This window comes from Neofelis nebulosa, chromosome 9 (assembly GCF_028018385.1).
Source record: "Neofelis nebulosa isolate mNeoNeb1 chromosome 9, mNeoNeb1.pri, whole genome shotgun sequence".
Classification (NCBI taxonomy): domain Eukaryota; kingdom Metazoa; phylum Chordata; class Mammalia; order Carnivora; family Felidae; genus Neofelis; species Neofelis nebulosa.
The window spans coordinates 33,115,004-33,142,174 of record NC_080790.1 but is presented as its reverse complement, the minus strand read 5'-3'; the positions used below and the strand labels follow the sequence as shown (position 1 = coordinate 33,142,174).

Below are 27,171 nucleotides of genomic sequence, written 5' to 3'. Positions count from 1 at the left end.
TTAGACATGCAATAGAAATGCAAAGTGCAAAACTCAGCAACAATTCACTCATTATTGATTATTGGCTCTGTTCAAGAAAATATCTGGCATCTTGTCTTTTAGAATATTTTGTATGAACGCATGCAGAGAGACTGATTCGCCATTGATTATTTTGTGGCCATGGAGAAAGGATGGGAAGGAAGAAAAAGAGAAAGCATGTAAATAAAAAAATGTAAGAAAGCCCAGCTTTATTTCATGATGTTCTATTTTTAAAGCTGGACTCTTTTGGATAGAGATGCTTTCAGCATACACTAGCTGCTGTTCTGTAACATTCTAGGAGTGAAATCCTTCCACTGTTTTCCAGGGAAACTCTACATTGAACAAAGAATCTTGACAGAGGAAGAAAGTCCAAAGGCAGAAATAATCTCTGGAGAGAGATTCAGTAATAACCCAGCAATGTTTGAAATGTCCAATATGAAGACAGCTTTTGAAAAGGATGGGAACTCAAAAGTTTTGTTGCAATTCACCAGCATCAATTTCACTTAATTCCAAATTCTTATTAAGGGCAGTGGCCTTTTATAAAAAAAATATATAAATTGAGGACTTGACAGAAGTTTCAAAAATGGAACCAAAGATATTTATGTGTTATGTGTTATCCTTGATGCCACAAAGTATCAAACATTATCCTCAACTTTGAGGGATTTGTCAAAACAACATTTTCTACAGAATTTGGCCTTTCCCATTCCCTGTATGGAGTACAGCAGAGACCTCAGACTGTGGACGCTTAAGCTGTCCTGACAAGTTAAGGGAGCAGTTTCAAGATGCTGAGAACCCTCCACCATTTGGTTAAAAGTCTCTCTCTCATGGAACTTGCGCAACGCCAATAATTTTAAACGGTCTTTAAACATCTAGACAAAGATCTGTTTTCACGTATTTCAACATGATGTCCAATGCTTGATCCACTTTATTTTTCACTATACTGACCAATTGTCAGCATGTACATTTAGGTAACAAACCCAGGATCTTTATGACTTTACCCTCCTTAAGACTGAAGTTTATTGACTGTACAGCAAGGAGGCAATGGTAAGGTATAGATTTTATATATCACAAAATTATGATCACTTTAACACATTCATACCATTTTCTCTTCAAAACTTTACTCATGTGGTTTTCACGCTAGCCTGCTATAATAGAATAGAACCCTGGGGGATACTAGAATTCTTAGCATATTATTTATTAGAGCAATAATTCTAGGGTCCCGGCAATGTTTCTTTCAAGTGGTCAACCAGCACAGGACAGGAAGGGAGCTCACAGGCTTTTCTTTAGAGACTAAAGCTGACCTTGCTGAAAGGAGAAAGATCAAAAATGAATTACATTTGTTCCTATTTTGCATTTGGAAAAAATAAATTGGTTGCCTTTCAGTTACAAAAGTAAGCAGAAAAAAATAAAATAGGGTAAGCCGCCATTGGAAAACCCCTGATCCAGTGCTCTGTAAAATTCTGTGGGTATCCCAAGAGAATAGCAGGATTTTAGCTGGCCCTGCCTCTTGCCTTGCTTGAAGCAATCATTTCAATTACCACTTGATAATGTGGAGATCAGGGCATGGATGACAAGCCTCCCGAAAAACTCCCTTCATTTAGCTACTTTAGCAACTCTCAACCTCAGAGTCTATTTAAGTGCCAGAATAGTACTATCCCTGTTTGTCAACCTCTCTTCAGAGCAGGAGCTCTGGAAAAGCATGATTTCAGTCCCCTCCGTGTAACTAGCTGATGTAAAAGGGGACCTAGCAGAGCTGGGACTGGGAAGCTGAACACTACTAGCCTTTATGCCACTTGCTTCTCTGATTTCAGGGTTCTGTACTAGGTAGGCCATTATATAGGATGTGATCCCAAGCTACACAGGAGAGTGAATTTGAGGGTATGGCCCATGACTCCATCAAATATTTCCTGACCCCCACCTCCACCATCTGCCAACTGCCTTTCTTTTTTTTTTAAATTTTAACGTTTATTCATTATTGAGAGACAGAGAGTGAGCATGAGCAGGGGAGGGGCAGAGAGAGGAGGAGACACAGAATCTGAAGCAGGCTCCAGGCTCTGAGCTGCCAGCACAGAGCCCGACGTGGGGCTAGAACTCACAAACCGCTAGATCATGACCTGAGCTGAAGTCAGACGCTTAACTGACTGAGCCACCTAGGCGCCCCGCCAACTGCCCCTTTTGAGGTGACTGGGTAAACAGGCAAGTAAGAACTACAGAGTAAGCCACTCCTTTTCAACTAATAATAACAACTGTTCATAACATTTTAGAGTCCTTTGCAAAATTATTTTGCATGCATTGTGTTATTTCATCTTTGTGACAACCTGTGAAGTTGTATCATCTACAGTTGATGAATGATGACACCCCCTATTTGATCATCACGACACTGTGAACATCAGTCACTGTGCAGTGAGCTTTATTATCCCCATTTGATAGACGGTAACATTGATGTTTAGAAGGATGCCAGAACTGGTCCAAATACCTTGGCTAGAAAGTGGCCGAATCAAGATACTAATGAACTTGTGTAATCCGCATCCCAGTTTGATGCTCTCGACCTGTCAACAAAGGAAACAACAGATTGAGTCACGGCCTGGCCCCTCCTTTATGACCCATCTTAGCATGGAAACTTGAGCAAAATCCCAAGTAGATCTATACCCAGAGTTTCTCCTAATCTAAAGATGATGGGAAAACATTATTAGAAATAATATGAATAGCAGTGTGTTTTATCCTATTTGGAATGTTAATTAGGGGAGTGGATTTGGGTCACTTATGGAAAATGTGGAGAATATATGCGTGAGTCTTCTCTGACTGCCCCTTTCTCTCTGTTACTCCAAATCCCCAACTAACTCATCAAATCAATTTTTGAAGGAAAAAAACAATATAATAGCAATAAAGCATTTATTAAGCAATAAAACAAAGCTTAAAATGGGCCAGGAATTTAAACCAAGCATACAAAGGCAATCCATAGCAAGCTCATCTTTCCTTGTAGGCAGAGAGAAATCAATGTCAACAGCGGTGCTGGATAATGCCCGAGGTGATATGTAGAGAGCTGTGGACTCAGCAAGGGGCAGCAGCATGACCTATGATTACAGTCCTTTCCTTTTCTTTTTAAATAAATGCCATGAGGGAAATGCCACTTCTGACATTTCATAATACTTTTGTACTTTGGGGAAAAGAAACCAGCCAAGGAAGCTAGGCCTGAGGTAAGAGCCACCAGAAATGCTTAGCATGTCAGAGTACAACATCAATAACCCTTGATCCTGGAGGGAAGGATTCTGTGGGGAAACCTGGGGAAAGGGATGGATTGAGGGCCCATGGTGCTGACGGACTGAGCAATGGTGCTTAGCTTTGGGGCACATGGCCCTCCCTGTCTCTGGCATGCAGCACTCCAATTTTCTGTTTAGCAGGACCAGCGAAATTTGAAACTCCATACCAGAAAGCCTCAACATCCTCACAGCATTTTCTCACCCAAGACACAGTTCTTTCTAAAGACTAGGATTTATCCTGAAGCTTGCTTTGAAAAAACAATAACAGCTTTATGAAGACACAATTCACATGTCATACGTTCACTTATTTAAAATATGTGATTCAATGAGGTTTAGTGTATGTTTGGAATTGTGTAACCATTGCTACAATCAATTGTAAAACATTTTTATCACCCCCAAATGAAAACCCATTCCCATGAATAGTCACCATCCAATTACTGACAACCCCCTCCCCCCCGCCAAACCTCAGCCCTAGGCAGCCACTAATCTACTTTCTGCCCCTATGGGTTTGCCTATTCTGGACTTTTCATATAAATGAATCATACCATATATGAACTTCTGTGTCTGGCTTCTTTCATTCAGCATAATGTTTCCATGGTTCATCCATTGTTGAAGTGTAAGGGAGGAAAGATAATTTTTCCTCTACCTTTTAGGGTTCTTGGCTGAGACCATGGACTAAAAGAAAGATAAATAAGAGAAATAAAACTTACAAACATGTATACTTCATGTCTACATGAGACACACCAATGGAAAAATTAGTTATTCCCTAAGGTAGCTTAAATCCACGCTTAAATACCATCTTAGTAGGGGAAGAGGTGGGGAATGTAGGCCTCTGAGAAGAAAGCAGATGATTTTTAGGAAAGATGATTAGACCCTTAGAAGAACAGATGGGAAGTATGACAGTTTGTGACAAAGTTTGTCAGGATGTGACATCCACTTGTACTCTCGTCTCCTGTGGTAATGGCTGATGACACTCGCAGGGAGGGAATCTGCGACAGTCAAGCTCCTTTTAGAGTATCTGTCTTTAGGCAGATGGCGGGGGGGCGGGGGGCAGGGGGTGCGTTTCAGAGAAAGGCTGTCCCTTCATTTGCTGTTTTTCGAGTGCCTATAACTCAAAATTATCAGCATACCAACGTGACATGTTCTGCCATCCCTCAGTGTGTGTCAGAATTTCATTTCTTTTTCTTGTTGAGTAATACTCCATTGTGTAGACAGACCACATTATGTTTATTCGCTCATTAGTTGATGGATAGTTAGGTTGTTTCCACCTTGGGGCTTTCATGAATAATCTTGCTGTGAAGACCTACAAGTGGAATCGCTGGGTCATACGGTCACTCTGTTTTTTAATTTTGGAGATATTGCTAGGTCTTTTCTGCAGCATTTTGCATTCCTGCCAGCAGCGTAAGAGAGTTCTAACCCCTCTACATTCTCTACAACACTTGTCATTATCTGTGTGTTTGTTTCTAGCCATCTTAGTGGGTTTCAATTGGTATCCCATTGCTCTTTTCATTGGCATTTCCCCCACTAACTAATGATGTTGAGCATCTCTTCACATACTTATTGTGCATTTGTTGATCTTCTTTGGAGAAGTGTCTATTCAGATCCTTTGCCCATTTTCCAGTTGGCTTGTCCTTTTGAGTAATAGTCTATAACAAGGCTTTTAACATTAAATTTCAAATTTGCCTCACCTGATGACATCACGCTGTGGTCGGAGAAGTTGCCAGATCGTTTCCCTTCAGATGTAATCAATCCTGGGTCACTTCTTTCTTGAGTCTAAGTATGATAGCCCTAATGTGGAAAGTTTTCAGTTCCACCAACATGCCTTTCACTGACATGGCTCAGAAGCTGAGAGTGGGGATATGAGGCATTACTATCTTCTGTGGCAACTGAAATCCTTATTTTTCCTACTCTCTCAGGAGAACTTCCATTGTGTAAAAGCCTATCACCAGAGTTCCTATCACTTGGTTGGGAAGGAAATAACTCTGTATGAGTGTAAACCCTGCTGCCTGAATGCTCAAGGTGTTTTCTCACCTATACTATTAGGGTGGCCTGAGGAGACCAGCATTTCCTCAGAGGAGAAAAGAGCAATTTAAATAGTCTATATAATCCACTTTAGTGAAGGACAAAGCAAAATGTTTCTCCCATGTTTCAGTCTAGATTGCTAATTAGACCTGCAATTTAGTTTTGACTCTGACCTTCTCACAATTCTATCTATTCTTTATTTAATACATTCTTTTAAACATCAGGCATACAGTCTTGCTCCCCATTAGCCAGTTGTCAGCCCCTACTGCATATTGGAATCACCCAGAAAACTTTTAAAAACTGTATTCTTGCTGGGGCCCCACAACCAGAGTGTTTGACTTCACTGCTTTCAAGTGAGCCGAGCCCCCCACTTAAAGTTTGCAAAGCTCCACATGTGATTCTAATATGCAGACAGAACCGAAACACAAGCCCAGCTATTACCAGCCTCTTAATTTGTCATCTGACTTAATAAAAGAACGCATTGTCCTCTCTAGATCCGTGATTCTCAAACTTTAACATGCATAGTGTCATCTGGGTATCTTGTTAATACACAGATCTGATTTGGTGGGCCCGGGGGGTAGGCCTGAGATTCTGAAGTTCTAACAAGCCCCCCACCTCTCCCTATGAGGCTGAGGCTACTGATCGGTGGCTCAAAGTTCTCAGAATTGGTGAGTCCCTACATATTCATGGCACTTTTCGATTACTTCTAATAGGACCTCTATCTCCTCAGGGATTCCACTTTTTAGAACAGCCATCATAAAATATATGTGCTGCTCTCCTTTTAAAAATAGAATTGAAATTCTACTATTGCTAATCTAGGCAATCCTTAACAAAAAGATAAAACAATAAACCTCTATATTAATTTATAATAATGATCCAGATCCTTTAAAGTGGTCATAAAAATACTGCACAGCTGAATGAATAAGGAACTTTGTGCATCATATAATTGAAGGTATTGGTCTTTGAAGCCAGTCATAGGAGTCTCACTTTGTGACCTTGGAAGTTTCTTAACTTCTCTGAGTCATTGTTTCCTCTGTGAATGTTAAGCAGCAGAAGTTACTTCTAGGGCTGTTATGAAGACAGGTGAATTAAGAAATGTAAAGTGCTCATAGGTTCATTGACTTCTCAGTAGGCCTAAAGAGAGTTTAGGGTTTTTTTTAAATAAATGTTAAAATAGCCATTGCAGTATCCAAATATGTGAAATACTCACTAAAATCTTTTACATGGGGATTTAAAAGTAGAGTCTCTTCTCTTTAACCTCCCAAACTCATCTTTTTCTCACTTCTCTTAACATCAAGAACAGTCTTGAGAAAAACCACAGAAGGGCAAATTGAGGTTGACATAGAAAAAGAGGCCCTGATGCTACTTTGACTTACTGATGAGATATCAGAATATATTTTACAGAGATTTTCTTTTTTTCTTTTTTTTTTTTTTTTTTTACCTCTGCTACGAAAGCTACCTCTTTCTTTCCTTTCCCACCATCTGCCTGAGTCACCACCAGATATACAAACTCCTTGGTCGAATGTTATAAGGTGTTTGGGTCTTTTGAGACCCATCAGATACCAGAGAGACTGAGAAGTCAAAATAGTTGTTGTTTTATTATCAGAGAAAAAGCACTACAAAGAAATCAAAAGGAATGGCCTGCATTTTTCCACTAAACAAATTGATCTTCCTTAAAATCTTTTCCCCCCTAAAAATGGAACCAAGGTGTATTACTATAAAAATTTTGGCCATATTGAGAAATCATCTAATGTTATCATAAGATTTGTAACTACTTTGCTAGTTTCCAGAAAACATATTTTTTATAGTACACTCAACAACTTTAGAGAGATGTTTTAAAAAAATCAAGTGAAAAGTTCTCATTACCTTCTTCATAATTATGGTAGATGAAAATTGCACGATATCAGCTTTTCTATTTGTTCCTTATCAGGGCAATCAGAGTACAAGAGTTGTCGTTGGTTGAAGGGCTATGTCTACCTGAGTCTTCCAAACTTGTTTTGGTTAACCTCTCAGTCTAAAGAAATAAAACTTGACTGCTACCTGTCGGTAAAGAGAACAAAAGGACAGCCAACACGAATCTGTGTTCTCAGGGAGAGGGAGTCCCTGTTATAAAGCAAAAGCCCTTTGAATATGGGATTGGTGTGGCAATGGGGGGTGGGGGTGGGGTGCAAATGGGAGGGCCTTTAATCTTTTCAGTCCTTGAGATTCTATATCCACTGCAAAATTATGAGGAACAGAGGTGTGCTTCTGCTGATTATCAAACTAGAATAACTGGAGTCCTTACCAAATCCACCCCATCTCATGTAACTTCCCCTGTGATGGAAGAAGTGGCATTAGGCTCTGAAAAGTGAGCAAAGGACAGCCTAAGGATAAGTTCCCTTAAAAATTACATTGGTTAGGGGGTGCCTGGGTGGCTCAATCGGTTAAGCTTCTGGCTCTTGATTTCAGCTCAGGTCATGATCTCATGGTCCTGGGATCGAGCCCCCAAGTCAGACTCTGGGCTGGGCTCTGCGCTGAGTATGAAGCCTGGTTAAGATTCTCCCTCTCCTTCGGCCCCTCCTCTGCTCGTGTTCACTCTCTCTTTCTCTCTCAAATTATGTTAGTCATTTTCACCTTTGCTAGGGGGAGAAGTGAAAGGTGAACATTAGCAATCTCTTCTGATTTTTGCCTCTCTTGATTTCAAGGGCTAATTCATAGGGATTAACTTTATCCTGCCTCTTTAAATGGACTGAAATGTCCTTCAATAATCAAGTTGCCTATTAATAGTTTTACTATGCAAGAGCACCAAAATCAATTTATAATTTAATGGTTCCTCCTGTCAGGGATACTATTGATGGTATTATTAATGATTTTGAAATAATATGCCATTATGCAAATCCCATCTATTTTAGGTGTCTTTGCCAGGCACCTACAGAGGTACTGTTTTCTTTTTCTTCATCTTTGATTTTCCAGTCCTACAGTTATCAAATCCTGAAACATTTTCTAAGGATTATGGACCTAGTAAATATTGATAACCTAAAGGTAAATTTTCAGTGCTTATTTTATTATACAAATTGCATGGGATTTGATATTTCTCATACTCCAGAGTATAGAAAATAAAGCTGCTACAACAATAGAGGATTAAATTCACAAAGGATATGAAACAATGTTATTTGGTTACTTCCATTCATTTGTGAATGAGTGATCATGTTGCTTTTGGGGAAGAAAACCGGTAGTTTTTTCTTAACAGACTTACCCGGTTAGCCAGGCTACTCCAGTCGACTCTATGGTGCTCTATTTATGCAAATCAAAAAAACGTGGGATTACCCATAGGATGGGTTGGGACTGCAAGATGCAGAAAGAGAAGTCAAATGTTTTTAGGTAATATAAGCAAGAGCATTGCAACATGACATTCAGCTTAATGTAGCTGAACTACATTAAGCTACATTCATTCAACTTCATGAAGTTGCCTTGATAAGGCATGTTAGACCATCAAGTCCAGAAGATGGTGGCAGGGCCCTTCTAATGCCCATCGGCACTTTGCCACACTCGGTCTTATGGGTGATTTCTTTAGTGGAATTGTACAACTGTAGTTTATGACTATAAGGCAGGAAGATGGAAATTAATACCCCAAATGCATAAATTCAATGACAAAGAGGATAGACATTTGGCAGGTTTTGCAAAATAAATTTGATTTCACTGATAACATCAAATTCAGTTCTGAAATGAAGAGTTCATGTATCATCATGGCTTACATCTCTTGTGCTCTCTCTAATAATTTTTAACTTTTGGAGATTGAGGAATGATCAGATATCTTAATATAGTCAGGACAGGCTGATTTTATTATATATTTACACACTCTCTCACTCTCTCTCTCTGTCTCTCTAAGTAAATGGGTCACTTCCAGAAAACAATTCTAGAAGTTAGACAGGAACTGTTCACTGTATACATGTAGTTGGACTTCATCACATTGTTGGTAGTTTTGTAAATACCTAACTACTCTTTAAAAATAATTTAAAAAATAAAAAATAAATAAAAATAAAAATAATTATTGTTTTAGTCATTTACAGATGTTCATCTGGGCTTAGTATTTCAGTCTTTGAGAACACAGCTGAGATAGAAAAGGCCCTGTTATGAACCCCAATTCCTCAGTAATGAGAAATTAGATATGAGCATCATTCAGGGATATTCTTTAGCTGAGGAGCAGAAAGCCAGTTATGGGGCTCCAAAGGACCAGACGCAATCATTTGATCTCATTTCCACAATGTTAACCCCAGATAGTAAGACTAAAGCATTTAGCATTAGGAACTAGGATTTTCAGAAAATTAAAAGCAACTTCTACCTTTATTTAATACTAGGAAAGAACACTGAAGCTCGTTGTCATACATAGGTCTAAATGAAACTTGATGGCTTTGATCAATAACTAGAAGAAAAAAAAAAGATTATAAACAAAATTTGTTCCAGAAGATCTAGAAAACTCCACTCAAACTAAATAACGTCCAAGACATTAAAACTGTGTCTATGTAAATTCACTGTTTCAAAAACTTTAGTAAGAAATGTTCTTGGCCAATGTTACTGAAAAAAATTTTTTTTCAAGGACAAACAAGTGTTTAGGGGGCTCTGAGTAAGTTGCAATATAGGAAGTGATTAAGCCCTTATTAATTAGAAGGTAACATTAGATTTCTTTTCACAGTCATCAGGCTTATGGGAAATTGACATTTGCATAATATTTGTATTTGTCCTACTGTCTGTCAGTCACTCTCAACCAGAGGACCCTAAGACTAGAAGTGCTAATGGATGGATTACAGGAAGAATTCTTAACTAAATGCCTTGGTGTATTGCTAGAGTTGGAAATAGTATAAATGGTATATTTTGTAAGAGTTGAAATTCAACTTTGGAGGGATGAAAATAACTATAACATCATGGTTCCCCATCCCCCACCTTCCAAAACAGCTTATTGGGAGGCCTCAGCTTTCTTCTTCAGAAAGACAAATAAAACATGAACACCTTCCCCTTGAGATCTAGGTGGAAAATCTGACTAACTTGAATAAGAGTCTGATTCTAGGACATTGGGTGGGGTAACATAAAAGTGTTTGATTTTATTTTGTGATGGTCTTATACATTTATTACTTTAATAAAACTTTATGATAAAAATATTATGTTTGGAAATACAGTAAAACAGAATGAAGGTAAAAAAATTAAAAAATGAGCCATAAGCCAGTCACTCACAGATAACCTCTGTTGATACTTTGATGTGATTTACCTATTTGTTCTAAAGGATTGATTTCTGGGGCACAGCTCAGACAATCCTACGATTAAGGCATTTACTAAGTAAATATTTATTTTCTTATTATTGTGATCTGTGTTGTTCTGCTTTTCCTCCTCATGATGATGATAAACCTATTAGTCCTGAGTGCTACGTGTTTCCTAAAATCATTCCATGGCCTTGGGCAGGGGAGCTATGCATTGGGTGACCTCTATAATCTTACAGACCTACCCCACACCCATTCTGGAAGAACAAAGTCACAGTGCGGAAGGTTCTCTGGAAGTACAGAAGTTTGTCTGGAAGTGCAGCTCGTTAACCTTGCTTTCCTCTTCTCTATGTTCCTTCTCTTCTCTTTCCCTTGTTCGTCAATTTCTACTCTTCTCTGTTTCAGCAAAACAATATCAGTCAAGGTAATTGATGATGAGGAGTATGAGAAAAACAAGACCTTCTTCCTTGAGATTGGAGAGCCCCGCCTGGTGGAGATGAGTGAGAAGAAAGGTGGGGGAGCTGCTCCAGGGCTGAGCCCAACAGCTTCTTGCTGGCCTGTGCCACCCCTGGATGCCTGCACTCTTCAGACGTGACTCACAACACACACATCCCTCCACCTATGTAACAGGGCATAGATCTCACCCCCGGGGGCCACAGCGGTCCCAACCTGTAGCTCCATCAGCCAATTCTGGCCACTCTGCATGCTGCAGGGCTGAGAAACGAATGTTCAGTGCAGTCAATCAGGCCTCCATTTCTGGGAAAGATGGTGCTAATGTTTGCCAGGCCAAAATGAAACCAACTTTCTGATCTCTCTTCCTAAGTTGGGGTACTTCCTGACAGCTAAGTGAAGCAGGAAGAAATGGTGTAAGTGGTAAATTGGAAGAAAACGTCACCGGGGCCAGCTGGGAGTAGCCGTGATGCCCTTTTACATACTTCTGGAGGTCCATGTGTTGCCAGTTCAACCTTCATAACATCACAGTAACATGCAGCTTGGTGAACACCTAGCATGAGCGTGTGACGCCAACCATTTGTTTTGCCTTTGTCTTGTGTTCCCACAGGAAGATCATTACCATTAGAATATTTGACCGTGAGGAATATGAGAAAGAGTGCAGTTTCTCCCTTGTGCTTGAGGAACCAAAATGGATAAGAAGAGGAATGACAGGTGTGAGAGTATACAAAGACATACCAGCGAGAAATTGTACTCTTCTCTCTCCGTGTCTCCTACTCTCACACTTAACTCTCTCCTCTTCCTCGGCTCCAAGTACTATCCTTTATTTCCTTGGAAGCTTTAGCAATTTCATCCCCTTCCCTCATTCACAAGTGCACCAAGAAATGCCCCCTCTCTTCAGGAAACGCCCACTAACCTGGATTGAAACACAGACTTAAGAAATACCGTAAGAGATTTCTGTAAATCAGAAGTGATGATCTAAAAGCATGATTTCTGTGTTCAGTTATTCACTATTCAGGGATTGTTCTAAAATGTGCTTCTGACTACCAAATCTCCCCTTGAACATTAGTCATAAAAACTTAGTGATGATGCTTATTAGTAATGACTAATAAGTAATGACTTATAACTAATGCCATTAGTCTAATGGCAACTAATAGGAACGTTTGAGATAATTCAGTAATTAGGCTCCTTTCAACAACCCAGTTTTCAAAAAAATAGATATTTAATAAGAGCAAAGACCCTTGAAGAATACTGTTGTACACATTGTAGCATCCATTTGGCCTAAGATTTTTCATATCATCAAATATGACATTTCCAAGGGACAAGAGGTAGACATGAATTTAGGCCTTGCTTAAGGCCTAGCCAGCCTTATGCTCCAAAATGTTTTGATCCTTATAGAATTGACGGTTTTCTAATATATATACAGTAAACAGGAAAAATAAATAGCAGTATCCTTAAAGCTAGATTTTTTTTAGTTGATTTGTACTTACATATTTTTTAGAAAATATCTGAACAAAGAAGCCAATTTCTTTGTGCTCTTTGATTTTATATCTATTTCCACGGCCTAGTTTTCATAAGGAAGGACAGGAATTTTATACCACCCTTAAAGATAATATTTTGCTCTGAATTATTACAAGGGCTTCATGTAATTACCCTCTACTAGTGGCCATTTTAAAGGGATTACGTAAAATGAGCATTCTACACATTAATAGCTCTTACTCACTGCATACAAACATGCATGCAGTAGCATAGGAGATGATTAGACCACTTGGTAAGAAATTTATACTTTTACATGTAAGAAAAAAAAATCAAATATAGTCTATATAGACTCAACATTTGGGGGAATTTGATCTCACATTTGTAAGAACTCACAGACTTCAGAGTCCATCAGAAAAAAAAAAAAAAGTGTATGTCCTGACTTAATCATGTCCCAAAGGAACATTTTGGGGACTCATTTTAATGCGGTCTATTTAATATGCTCCATAGGCAGTAGGCAGAAGGAAAAGACACTTTAGAAAACTGAGCTGATTTCTTACAAAGATGGGATCAAAAATGCCTCATTAACATACGGGAAAAAAGCACTTCTAAATGTATTCCTCCAAAACACTGTCTTTTATCTAAAGGAAGAGCATCTTAGATACAGCTCTTTCAATTGCCATTTTAGTAAAATATGCCCTCATGTGAAAGCAAATTAAAATTCCTTGATAGCACTATCTGGTTTCGCACCCTTCCAAGTGGATTCTTGTCCACTTGGACAAGTGAAATTACTGACTTGTTTTAGAAAGTATCCTCTAATGCCACTACCATTAGGAGGAAAACAGGGCTGAAAACATAATTGTAGCATTCTCCTCCACAACTCCTGAAGTAATTGGTATATGTTTAGCTAGGTAGCTTTCACCAAAATAAAGCGCCACTGTATAGTCTGGGTTTAAAGCACATAACCTGGAAGATAAATCACGGATGTCCCACCCCACCCCACCTCCACCTGCCTTGTCGGTTTCCATGAAGTTACAGGTCCACAAGAAGTAGTGTGATCGTGCACTTATAATATGCAGAAGTCACAGATAAGGACACATACGTAAGTGCTAATTCCTGGGACTCAAGTTTTGAAGGTTTACAAAACATAAGCATCCCTTGATGGCCAGTGAACACCAAACAAGTAGAACCTCCAGAGAGGGCTTTACCTTGTGCCAAAGTCTCCGTCAGGCAGGGCAGCCAAAATAGAATTTCCTGAGATGTTCTATCTATCGTCGTTGAACGACAGGTATCATACCTGAGATCCTGGATGATTTAAGGCTCCCGTATGTTGAGGTCAGTAACTCTCTGGCAATATGTAATGAGGAAGACTCAGTCAAATAAAGTTAAGATTAACTCCGTAAAATATTTCTACTGTGTGTGGTAAACTGGATACGTATAGTATATGTAAACATATACAGTAGAAATGTTTTATGAAGTCCCCAGGTGAACTGTACACATATATAATCAACCACACACATTTGCAAAAATTAGCGTTGGGATTGTTTATTTGAAAATATTCCCAATGCCACATTTCCTTGGGGTGCACCCATGTTAGCAGTGGCCCCCTACCACTGAATCAAATCTGCCTGGATTTCTTTCTGCTGATATTCCTCTTACTTTCATTATTCATCTGGTCTCTTATTCTGTGTTTGTCTTTGTCTGTTTCTTTCACAGCCCTGTTACTGAATGAGCTTGGTAAGCATTTCATTTCTTGCATTTCCTTTCCATTTTTCTAAGTTATTTTCCATGAATGTCAGGTGATACAGTACCTTTCTGACTCTTCTTTTATTTCTGTTGATTTACTAGCCATATTGTTGTGTAGGACCGCTGGCCTCATTTTTGTGTAGTTCAGTTTATATTCCATTTTTAGTTCAGTGCAGTCTTTTTAAAAACCAGCGGTTGCTTAGGTATGCACAAGAATTAAATTTGTGCACTAAGCCCCGTAATCTTAAAAGAATGAGTAGCGATTAAATCATGTGCAGATGTTTTCAGTTTTTACTTAACTGTGAATATAATTTGGCAAGTTTCTGTATCTTAGATGGGTGGTCAGGCAGCCAATGTCACTGGTATTTGTTATTTAGATTGTAAGTTAAATAAATTGTAACATTTGTTCTTTTTTCTTTTTCAGGTGGCTTCACAATAACAGGTATGAATTTTTAAAGCTAATGACGTCAATTTTTTTTTTTTTTTTGCTGTTTTCACCATGTGTTGTTTACATTTTTAAAAATCACTTCTCATTTTTATTTGCTTTTATGAAGGAAAATACCTGTACGGTAAGACAGTTGTTTTTTTTTTAATGTTCTTCATTTTCCCCCAAATGCCCTTAAAAATCAAACCAAAACCACATTTTAGGTAACCTGCGTTAACATTTAGCCGTGGCACATGGTGTGCTCTTGTTGACTTTACACATTTAACGTTTTACACATTAACAACGTGTGTGTTGTGTTTCTGTATATGCACATTTGTATGGAGAACCTGTAATTGTTCACATTTTGATACTGGTCGATTTATAAATGTTCACGTAGCACTGATGATGTGCTGTGTACCCCTGCCAGATGCTCCAGAGTGCCAGAATAAATAAGACAATTGCTGGCCTTAAGGAAACAGAGGAATTGACATCTAGGACCGCTCCATGGCCCAAGTTCAGGCCCCTACTAATACATGATGCCCGGTTAGCAGAGGACAGAGCAGTCCTTTCCCCTCACCCCACAGCACCAATCTGAGCCCCTGTTTGGGGACTTCAGTTTGAGCTTTATAATCATGGCCTCTTCGGGTGCATTACAGAGTGTTCTATAAAAACCCAAACTGCGAGTCAAAAAGTGTAAAACTCTCAAATTCATACTGGTGTCCAGCCTGTGTTGATTACATTAAACTATTCCAAACACTCTAAAGCTATTTTCTTGTGTACAGAAGGAAGATGTTTCCTTACGGCACCCTCCCTTTTGACCCTAAGCATTTTCTCACTTTTTCAGAATCATCTATGCAGATTTAGAGAGGGACAGAAATAATAAATGGTAGGTCTGATCTGTGTGAAGGTGCAGGTTGAAGATGTCTCTAAAGGCATCCTAATGGCCATGGCATTTTCAATATGTTGTGCAGATACCAACAGTGCATTCTTTTTTTCCTGAAATCAGCTGAACCAAAATATTTAAGAGGGGAAATATTTCCAAAAATTTCCATTTTGCAAATGCTATGGTGGGGGAGTTGGGAATTAATTAAACCACTGTTCATATAAACTCATGATCAGGTCGTTCCAATATGATTCCGTCCAAAGTGGAACTTTCTGAATGCGAGCAATTTCACAGGGGGTCTTTGCTCTCCGCTTCTCCTCCCCGGACACGGCATTTAATGATGAAATAATCCATAGACTCTCAGAGACACAGACACGGAAAAGGATAAAAATGCTAAAACAGGACAAGTCCTCACAGAGGGTTTTTAAAATCTGAACCATGTGAAGCTCCCCCCACCCGCCCCGTCAAGTCTCCCCAGTTGTGCACTGCTGAAGATGCTGGTTTTGAATCCAAGCGTGGGAATTTGCCTTTAGTTTTAAAACTTTTATCTTATTTTTCTCATCCCATGTTTGAACTCACTGAAGTCTTCTTGGAAATACTCTGCTCCTGGCACCCAATAAGTTGGTTGTCCTTGTGAGATTTGAGGGAGGTGGAAATTGGGCAAGGTAGCCTTCATGGATTCTGAAATAATTAGAAATTAAAAAGTCAACCATTGGAGAAATATTGTAGGGTCTAGCAGCACCTTAAGTCCTGTGCAGCCTGATAATGAGATCTTCACTAGAAAATCACTGGCTACATAGTGCCTTGTTAAAATACATTGATGTATTTAGCTATTTTCCTATTTTCCTGCTCATTGACTATGTCAGGATTTTGCTTTTCGGGCCTTCCTTTTGTGTCACTTGAAGCACCCTCCCTTTTAAATATCTAGGTAATAACAGGATCCTAGTTTTCTTTCCCCAGAAATTGTTCATATCATGTTCTAGAATATCCGTCCAGCAATGCCCAACATTTCCTGCCTTGGACACATCTTGCGTTCAAGAGAACAGAATCACTTCTTCCAAAGATTTCTATCATTTCATGTACTTACTTCATTAAATCTTTCTTAAGGCTTTAATTTGAACTAGAGATTTTATGTTCTTGCCCTCCTCTTCCCAACACTTGAAATTGATACAGTTAGAACAAGAGAATGTTCCAAAACTCTCTGGGAATCTCCACATTGGCAGGCCCCTCTCACTTTAGATGACCCTTCTTCTCCTGAGCTGGGTCAGAATACCTGGGATCCACACGCTATAGATGCCCTGGGGAAGGTTCTAAAATTTAGGTCTACACAGTGAAAAGCAGCTTTAAGCCTAAAGAACTTTCCTTTGAAGTCACTTTGAGGCTTTGAAGTCAAGGCTTTGAGATGCAAGGGCAGTAGAGAAGAATTAATCTAGCCCTTGGCCTCCGCCGGCAGCTTTTCTGTAGTCTTGTGCAGCTGAGTGTGAAAATCTAAATCTGAAGCAGAATGTATGGAAATTGAAAAAGTCATTTGGTCCACAGCCCAATATATTTCAGAGATTTCATTAGTGGTGGACATTAAGTGCTGGAGGTGATTTTGGAATTTGCAAATCTTTATGTGTTGCTCCTAGACCTTGCCTCATTGAAAGGCCCTTGTTGGGACCTATGATCTCATTCTCCCTTGACCTTTATGGCATAAAACATAATAACCTCCTATACGTTATAGCTCATTAGAGTTCGTAATTTGGTATACCATTTAATCTTCAACCTTACGAAGATACTACTGTTCTCACCTATATGAAGGAAATGAAGGTTGAAAGAGATTAATCAACTGATTAATCAGTCTACCCCAAATCACCCATCTGGATTCAGAGCCTGGCCCTCTAATGATGGGTGTTCTAACCCTAGCACCTTCATTTCCTCCCTTTCAACCTCTTCATTCCTACCTTCATCTTAACCCCTTTGCAATCCAAAGCCCAGCCATGTCTCATAAATGCCATCAGTGTGACTTCCAGTCAAATGAGCAATGAGGGGGACTCATTGCGTGTGCATCACACTGCTTGTGGTGTGAAACTAGAGCACATTAATTTGGATTGTTTAAAAAAAATTAAGTATTCTGGTTCAATTTGGAGAAGAGAGAGGCATGTGCGATTCCCTAAACAGGCAGCCATAGAGTTGTATATTAAAAGTCAATATACTTCTCTCAAAGTTGCTCTCCCAGTTAGATGATTCTCATAATACAGTAGACTTAACAAGGTACGTGGCTTTTTAAGAAAGCCAAAGTATGAAAATTCTGACATTGTAACACACTTCAATCACTGCAGTACCTAGGGTAGAGGAACCAACCCCCTTCAATTTTAGCTTCCTTTACAGTTGAGGAAACTGAGTCTCAGAGAAGAGAATGCTTTGCCCAAACTTAGATGGCAAGCATTTTGGCAAAAGTTGGCACCAAGTCGATTTCATCAATTCTCAGATCAGTTCTAGGTAGCTCTTGGTAGAAGTCAACGGCAGGTGGATTTGGCAGTCGATTGAGCCAGAAGTTTAACGAAAACCCTAGGCCCAAATAACCCAAGAGTTACTGTGATGATGGTGTACCCTTGCAAAGCCTGCCAGTGGATAAAACATTCTCCTATTCAGATTGCCCAGGAAATAAATAAGCATGTTCCCAGATGCTATGTCACTAGACCCTCAAACAAACCTATGCTGTGGATGGAGCAGGTACTATTATCCCCATTTACATGCGGGGAAACTGGGAAACAACCTGCTCGAGGTTATTGGCTATGTCATTGGCACCAGTAGGCTTCAAAACCAGGTTACCTGTCATCACACCAAATGCTTTCCGTTGTTTTGTGAGGCCTCTGGAAGCAGTCACTTGAAGGGCATGGACACTCCACCTCAGACGCTTGCAGGAATCTAGCAGCACCCCCTACTGAGGAGGGTGTGGTTCATTCACATAATCTGGCTTGGCTCCTAGAACACTTACTCCATTTATTTGCTCACTTCTGTGACCTCCGTAGGAGTAACTCAGTCCTCAAACTAACACTGCTTGTGATGTGTGCATCTGGATGTGATGTTTAGCTTACTAATTCCACAAAGCTCTGGTAGCAAACCAGTACATCCACTCTGCTGATTTTCTGCCTGTCCTTTTTGCTAGGCCAGCCTGTCTTCCGGAAAGTTCATGCTAGAGAACATCCGATCCCTTCTACTGTAATCACCTTTGCAGGTACTCATTGCATCATGGTTCTTGAAAACCACAGTTTAGTTAGCTTGAAGTTGAACTGCCTTCAAGTGTTCTTGAAGTCTTTAGACATGAAACAGTTTGGCCCCTGTCCCCTCTAGAACATTGCTAAAGGATACAGTGGCTTCTCTGCAGCTGGGAGTATGGTGGGTCATCAACAATAACACAAGCATATCCACACAGGACAGGATGCATAGTCAAGGGAGCAAATGGACCTGAAGAGAAGATTGACCCCATGGCCTCTCCCTCTCAAGTTTCAACATATTCCAGATTTCTCGCAAGTCTCGCTTCTCAAAATGGGTCTTTCATTCCAAGTATAATGAAGTTTCTTTAAAAGCAAGCTGTATTTCTTTCCAGAGCCTGCCTTTCTTGCCTCCAGGCAATGTGATGATAGCCACATACACACTGATGACAATACATCTGTGGGGGGTTCTCTAGAGGGAACATTGCCTAGGTGACCAGAGGACCACGCAGTCATCCCAAATCTGCCGTAAGCATAGAGCCCAGGCATCATCTCCAAGTCTCTGGATGAGGACAGGGATATTCATTCCTCAATCATCGCCATCACTGGCCACTATGGTAGAAACACTTCCTCCTGCCCCAGTAGGACTTTCCTATTCCTCACATCAGACTTACCCACTCAATAATCATGATACCCAGACTTGACTGGTGGTTTTATCACAGGCTTGGTTTATGTCTTGTCAATACCGATTTTATGGGGTGCCTGGGTGGCTCAGTCAGTTGAGCATCCAACTTCGGCTCAAGTCATAATCTCACAGTTTGTGGACTTGAGCCCTAAATCAGGCTGTCTGCTGTCAGCACGGAGCCTACTTTGGATCCTCTGTCTCCCCCTCTCTCTGCCCCTCTCAGCTTCGCCCTCTCTCAATCTCTCTCTAAAAAATAAACACTAAAAAAATACTGATTTTTACAGTGGGTATGAAATACACATTTGATCTTTAAATTGTGTTGGTTGGTTAAGCCTATGATGTTATGTGATTTACTATCAACTTCTCAATTAAATATGGTGAATTTTAAAAGTATACTTGTATATGTATGCAGAGACAGAGACAGAGAATGAATTCTCTGACAAGCCAAACTAAAACTCCAGTATGTTATCACTGTGCATAAGTAAGGAGGTGAAACTGACTTGGCCAGAGTAAAATGGACTGTGTTTGATCCAGCATTCAAAATGAAAAGGAAACAAAACAAAACAAAAACAAAAACCAACCAAGTGAAAAGGAAACAAATATAATAGACCATCCAAACAAATGATGTTAAAGTGTTTCCCCCAACCAATAAAAGATATCTCAAGAGAGGATTTTTTTTAAAGAGAGGACACTTTCTTTCTTTCTTTCTTTCTTTTTGAGAGAGACAGAGACAGTATGAGCAGCATGAGTGTGAGGGAGGGAGGGAGGGAGGGAGGGAGGGAGGGAGGGAGGGAGAGAGAGAGAGAGAGAGAGAGAGAGAGAGAATGAATCCCAAGCAGGCTCCCCACTGTCAGCACAGAGCCTGATACAGGGCTCGAACTCAGGAAACCATGAGATCATGACCTGAGCCGAAACTGAGAGTTGGATGCTCAACCGACTGAGCCATCCAGGTGTCCCCAAAGAGAGGACACTTTTTTAAAAAATTTTTTTAATGTTTATTTATTTTTGAGACAGAGAGAGACAGAGCATGAACAGGGGAGGGGCAGAGAGAGGGAGACACAGAATCTAAAACGGGCTCCAGGCTCTGAGCTGTCAGCACAGAGCCCAACGCGGGGCTCGAACTCACGGACCGTGAGATCATGACCTGAGCTGAAGTCGGACGCTTAACCGACTGAGCCACCCAGGCGCCCCAAGAGAGGACACTTTTTAAAAAAACAGACCAGTATTTGCCAGCATCAAAAATCTGTACCACAGATACTAATTTATCAGTATCGTTGCAGAGCAACACTAGGATTTATCTAGTTGCTTCCTTTCCATCACATACAATTCTCTCTTAAATGTTCATGACATTTATTAAGTGCAAATAGCCCTGACCTTTCCATGGCATTATGCCTTTGTGCTTGGACATCTGTCTGCCTGGAATGCCCCCTTCTATACCACCTTCTAGCCAACCTTACCACCAACTTCACCTGGCAAGCTGCTCTGCAGGTTCCAAGGCCAATTTCAAATATTTCCTCTTTTCTGAAGGCTTCCCTGACTCCCTTAGACAGAGCAAGCTGCTTCCCCACCCTGATTTCTCAGCCTCACCTCGCTGCATTCTAAGCTCTCCCATCTCTATACCTCACTTCTCATGTGAACAACAAACAGAATTTTTATATGCATATACAGCAAATGTCAGGAACTAGTTACAGATATAATAGCACCAAACTAAGCATTTCATCCTGATCAGAAGGATGGAAAGATGACTAAAAAGGGAATAAATAACCCTTTTTAATCACTGTAATTCAATTTCATTTACTACCATGTCCATTTGTTTAATGCCATGTTCCAAATAATTTCATTTTGTGAAACGTGGCATTAAACAATGTGACCACATCACCTTTCTTTTGTAATTTCTCCAATTTTCTACATAAAGTGCCTTAAGTCCCATTTAAAGCAACTTATCACTTATAAGTAAACTACGGAAAAGGAAGCCATAATAAATATTCTCTCTCCATGGTTTTGCAATTCAAATAATAATCCTGGCTGTTCTTCTGGAAAAATAAGTTTTATTTGCTGTAAGTCTCTAAGACATCCATGTTCAGCCAAGGTTTTGAACAAAGACACTAAAAGAACCTACTGCTACGAAAACTACCAATAACATTATCCTGAGTTCAAGGATCAGAAAGCAAGGAATCAAAATACGATTGACTTGAGCACTGGGTAGACTAGACATCACATATCTCAGCTGACCACTTCCTTGACTACGTACACAATTTCAAGGACAAATCTGGAGGACACCAGTTGGAACCCTTTGCCTTCTCTTGGGTCATAACTTCCCAAGCCTGCTATAAAAATCTCTACTACTTCTGCAGTTAAAATTAATCTCCTTGCCCCTCTCCTTTGTATCTCTTAACATTTAGCACTTTCTGGCCAGTCCAAAATCACTTATTTTTTAGTCTCCGTCTAATTTCCTTGAGGCCACGTAAGGATTGGGGATAGAAAAGCAGATTCTAAAATATTCTTTTAGGAAGACAAACAAGATTGAATACATACTATACTATTGAATACATACTAAAGCATTAATATGCTACATCCTGCTTTTGCCTTGGGTTGGTTTTGACACTTGGTATTTAAAATGCTAGCTAGCAGTATCCCTAGCCCATCTTCTCTGTGCCCTAGCAGTGAGCTGGCCTAGGAACTGGTTCTCTACAAAATTTGCTAGAGCATCAAATGGAACCACCACAGCAGGGCCCTCAGCAGAGGGAAAACTTGTCTTTGGAGGGAATGAGAGGTATGGACTCCTGCAGAAGATGATGCCTAAATAAACACAAAAGGCAAGAAGACTGGGCTAGAAGTCCCTCCCTTCCTCGTGTTTCCTCAGTCAACAGATTCCTACCATAGGCAGTTTGCCTGGAAAGTTCTAGAAGCAAAGGCATCAGGGCAGAGGTCTTTCCATACCTCCCATACAACTCCCTTGGAGATGAGGTACATTTGACTCAAGTAGCCTGTCTCGTTCCAGCATCCTGGGCCTGAAGGATAAGGAGGTAGAGTGATTACAGGAATGGTGTTTGCCATGTGCATGGCCTTTTTCAGTCTGAAATTTATCCTAATGACCTTCACATAGCGAGGAGCCAACTGTGAGCTTCCCCTCATTAGTGGACCCTCAAGTCCATTAACATTTTCTTAACACCCACTAGCCTCTCCTGGAGTGTAAGGAACCTGGTGGTTCTGGAAATAATCATGCTCACATGGTGAGTGGTATTAACTTTCTGGAAATAATCATGCTCACATGGTGAGTGGTATTAACTCCCAAAGGCTTCACCTTTGCCCCCCCCCCCCCCCCCCGTTTACTTTAAGATGAGCGTGGTCAAGGTCTTCCTAACAAATCTCAACTTTGCACCACAGAGCGGAAGCACTAGGACGCAGGCATCGCTGTGAAACACGGAATGGATGGTTTGCTTCTTAACTGGCAACAGGGGCTCTGGCTAAGATCAGAATTTCCCTTCAACCAATTTTTTGGCGCTGGGGCATTTTCTGTTGCCTCTGGAGAGTGGAGAGGAGGAGGCCAGATCCCTCCATCCCTTGTGTCACTCCAGCACTTTTCATTACGGTTCCTTTGGTCACCTGCTAAAGGAATGTATAAAAACAGCCAGGTGAACCAGCATCACAGGGGACAGCTGGGTGATCCCTCAGCACAGACGGCGTGCAGGCAGAGTCTTTCCCAGTGATATGCCCATACGAGCTGTTTTCCTGATCCGCACTTTGGCTTGTGCTCAGGTTGTGGGTCATTTACAGTCACCTGCTGTTAACCGTGATGTGATGTGAAGTGATGACATGCCAGCACCTCTCCCCTCCGGCCTTATGATCTCACCCAAGGGACTTCTAGTAGGTCATTAGGGCTTCCTTCCTTCTCGGTTTTCTTGTAGCAGAACCCAGGGATTTCCAAAGAAAATTGAGCACAGGGCTAACTTTCTTGCCCTTCCCTTTCACAGAGGAATGTGATGACAAGCAGCCGTTGACCAGCAAAGAGGAAGAGGAGAGGCGCATTGCAGAAATGGGGCGCCCCATTCTGGGAGAACACACCAAGCTGGAAGTGATCATTGAAGAATCCTATGAATTCAAGGTATGCTCACCGATGCTGCCCACAGGGGAGGCCAGGCCCATCTCGGGACCCAGCCTGTCCAGACTGTCATCAATGTCAGGAACTGGCTCATTAGCTGAGAATTTTTTCAGGGCAGAACTAGAATTAGAAAGGTAGGGAACCAAGAGGTCCTGCAAACTGAACAGTATCAGAACCAGGGGCCAGTGGGTGGCATCTGTCACTGCCCAACGTCAGAGGTGCCCCAAAGGGAGGACTTTGTCTGAGGGGAGAGCAAGGAAGAAGCAAAGGTGGATTCCAAGAGATTGTGATGTGTGGAGGAAACCAAGCTCTATTTGAAGAAGCCAGTAAATCCATTAGAAGCGCACCGTTCACACTGCAGACGGTTAGGAGGCTTTTGTTCTGGAGGGGGAATGGGAAGCTCTCCCTATAAAACATCCACCCCATCGTCAAGTTCTCATTTATAATTAGTCCTCCTCTTCAGATCCTAGGACATTTTAGCACAGTCAACATACTAAAGGTATATGGTGCCTGTGACCAGAGAGTTTACAACCGAGCAGATAAAATTGAATTCCTGGTCCTCTGGATGATGAAAAGTCATTTTTCAGAAGTTAAGCAGATGAGCCTTAGGGTGAGCTTAGAATTTTGCGGCGAAACTTGCTGTCCATTTTAGCTGCTCCCTCTGTCCCTACTCTACCTCCCACCCGTCTCGTTCACACAGCCCTGACAGCTAAGACCCCAGGAGAGCCACACACTAATTCTGGAGTGGGACATGAAAAGGAACCTCGTTCTCTGGTTTTCCAGAACTACACACCCACGGTGCAGCTGCATTTTCCCCAATTATTTTTCAAAAGCAGACCCTGCTCCTATTTGGAAAACCAGAATGAGGATCCCAACAGGGACAATCAGGCCAGGACCTTAGAAGCCTCAGTATTTTATCTCGATGTTTCACAGTAGTGGCCTCTTTTCCTTTAGCTGGATCCATTAATTATTTTTTAAAATTAGTTCACAAACGGAGGTGCCTGAGAGGAGACAGGTAGAAGGGAAAACGTCTTTTTGCAATTGAAGTGAAATTTTTTAAAAAATAAAAAATGCAATTAAACGTTCCCCTTCAGGCTGCTGCAAATCTCTGTTTCTTCCACTCATTCCCATGCAAAGGAACAGGGGTAAACACTGGGACCGGTGCTTTCTGGGCAGACCTCAAGTATCGGAGCTCACCTGTTGTTTGATCTAGAACCTGCGGACTGACACACACATACACAGGTTCCCTGTGATCCCAGGGGTGCAGATACCTCAGACTGTCCATTTCCACGGACCAGTCGGTCCAGATGTAGCCAACCTCACTCTTCCTCATGGCCCCTCTTTTCACCTGGAATCAGAGCGCCTGGTGCCACCTGCTATAACAGAGATTCTACTAGTTGGCATTTCTGGGCAAGTTTGCCCTCCATCCCTCCAGGGCTCTCATGGGGAATAATTGTATGGGACAGCCTGCCTTATGGGACAGGCTTTATGGGACAGCCGGCCTTCCCCTTCCACGCACCCAAGACTAGGAAGAGCAGTCACAGAAACTTTCTGCAGGAAGCATCCCACTGGGCGTGGCAGGGCACGGTCTTCCAGGCGGCAAAGCGTTCTTGGGTCCAAAGCTCTCTCTCGTAACCACTCCAATGACCTGGACGTTTGAAAGCTCCCCAGTCTCTTTACAGAAGTCCACTTGTTCGGGGTTCTTATCTTTCTAGAATAGCTTCCATAGGCTATTTCCTCCCGTCTCCTCAAAGTTCACCAGTAGTTACTATTAAAAGGAAAGGGAGGTTGAGGGCATGTTCCTGAAGTGCCCTCGAATATCAATATGATGTTATTCTTTTAAGAAATTTATTTTTCTAGGTCCATAGCTGTTTTTAAAGAACCTATTCAGAGCTCTTAGAACTATAAGAGAGACTCGAATCTGGGTGGCACCTCACAATGTCCCACTCTGCGTTTGCCTGCTGGGTTCCTGTTTACTATTTTGTGACTAAGGGTTTGGCTTCCTGACACCCACTGCTGATGGTGAGGCTATGACAATAGCCTACAGGCCCAGTGCAGTGAGAGTTCAAATTCATCTTACTTAGTGTCCCCTCTTCCCGTGGATCAAGGAAGGACACGTATACAAATTAAGCCCTCGGAGGAACCAGGCTGTCCCATAGTCCCCCAGAGTCAACATGAACCAAAGTTTACAATCTACCCTGGGTTTTTCATACACATAAATTTTAACTTTCATTTATTTTAAAACTTTGTTCTTTAGAGATGTTTCTTGAGGCAACTCTGTGTGTTTAACTATCACAGCAGTTTATCTCTTGAACTGTTTATCTCCCAGGTGATGGGATTCTCTGCCTTGGCATCAGAACAGAGGGCTCCTTTGGCGAGACCTTCCCCAAGTTTCCATTACAGTTAGGAAAAATCAAAGTCATTTATTGTCATATCCTGCACAGAACTGTGAGTTGGCATCAGCCAAGACACTCAGTGTGCTTGATAAAATGGGGCTGAGTCCAGAGAGAAAAGACATGCCTGTCCTGTGCCTGAAGATACTGTGGCCAAGAGCAGTGACGGTTACAGCGGTTATCAGGGGTGCTAGCAGTTCTAGACACAAGGCTAGGGCGGAAAGGTCACCACCCTAAGGAAAACATCTAGCAAGGAACGATGTTGAAAATACAGAGTGGGCCAGTTGGAGGTGGGCCCTTTCATGCTCATTATCATCTCCATGTTCAGATGACTCTCGTTGAACTAACACACTTGACATTCCGACTGAGCTTTGGCCTTCTGTACAGGCTGCTCAGATCACACTTTCTTCACTCCCAGTTGGCTGAGAACTTGCTCGCTCTCTCTCTCTCTCCCACGCCATAGTCAGTTGACGTGCATTGCATTAAACGTGTACAGATGTTGACCTGAGACAAATAATATGTCTTTTCTGCCTCTTTGCAATTAGTGGGGATTCGAGGATGCTCTGACAGTAAGTGTGGATATGTGTGGTAGACTAGTCCACGCGATAGTCTCTCTGGGCAGGGTACCCTCATGTCCTGGGAGTGACCCTTCTCCCTGTAGTCGCTATGATTGGTGGTAGTGCTTTGGGTGTATCTGCCTGCTTGGTTCTCCTGTGAATGTTTGGCTGTTGTTGTTGTTACCTTAACTGACATTTAGAAAGTTAGAGGGCGCTCGCTGTAGAAAGCCAAGTGCTTAAAAAGAAGTCTAAGAGAGAAAAAAGAAGTCTAAAGAGAAAAGTAACAGGGAAATTTAGTGCAACATCAATTGCAATGTGCCCTAAACCATATGAATTAAACTTCTCTTGTCTCGCCTTTTCTTGTTTGTAACAGAAGTAGCGTTGAGTGGCTTCTCTAACAGCCGCCAGGCTGACAAAATCAGTAGCCACAGAAAAATCCATTTATTGATGATCCTGCAGCAAAATTCTTGGGGCTCTGCTCTCTGGCTGCATTTCATTGATAAACCAAAGCACAATAATACCAGTTTTTAGTTCCATAATCTATCTGCCAATTCCAACTATTCAGAAACGTGTAATGCTGAGCAGGCTGTATACTAATTCAGTTATAGACAGGATGCCACAGTTGAAGCCAGGAAAGAAGCAAGTTCATGAAGCATTCAAGGAGAAGGGATGGGCCTCTGCAACGTCTGCTCTTCTAAACACTGAGGCCATTCTTCACTGGCCATTA

The 27,171-nt window shown here is 41.2% G+C and overlaps 1 protein-coding gene across 17 annotated transcripts in view; it reads left to right on the top strand.

The window, feature by feature from the left end:
* Nucleotides 1–27,171, top strand: part of SLC8A1 (solute carrier family 8 member A1) — a 384,206-nt gene that overhangs the window by 307,182 nt on the left and 49,853 nt on the right. For 6 of the 17 annotated variants that reach the window (XM_058683157.1, XM_058683152.1, XM_058683153.1 and 3 more), the window contains 6 exons: nucleotides 10,937–11,043; nucleotides 14,174–14,194; nucleotides 14,628–14,645; nucleotides 14,758–14,772; nucleotides 18,662–18,730; nucleotides 23,367–23,497. In XM_058683157.1, coding sequence (XP_058539140.1) covers nucleotides 10,937–11,043; nucleotides 14,174–14,194; nucleotides 14,628–14,645; nucleotides 14,758–14,772; nucleotides 18,662–18,730; nucleotides 23,367–23,497 — 361 coding nt within the window. Of the gene's footprint in view, nucleotides 1–10,936; nucleotides 11,044–11,591; nucleotides 11,696–14,173; nucleotides 14,195–14,627; nucleotides 14,646–14,757; nucleotides 14,773–18,661; nucleotides 18,731–23,366; nucleotides 23,498–27,171 lie in introns of all 17 variants that reach the window. The other 11 variants (XM_058683143.1, XM_058683145.1, XM_058683147.1 and 8 more) reach the window with 11 other exon arrangements.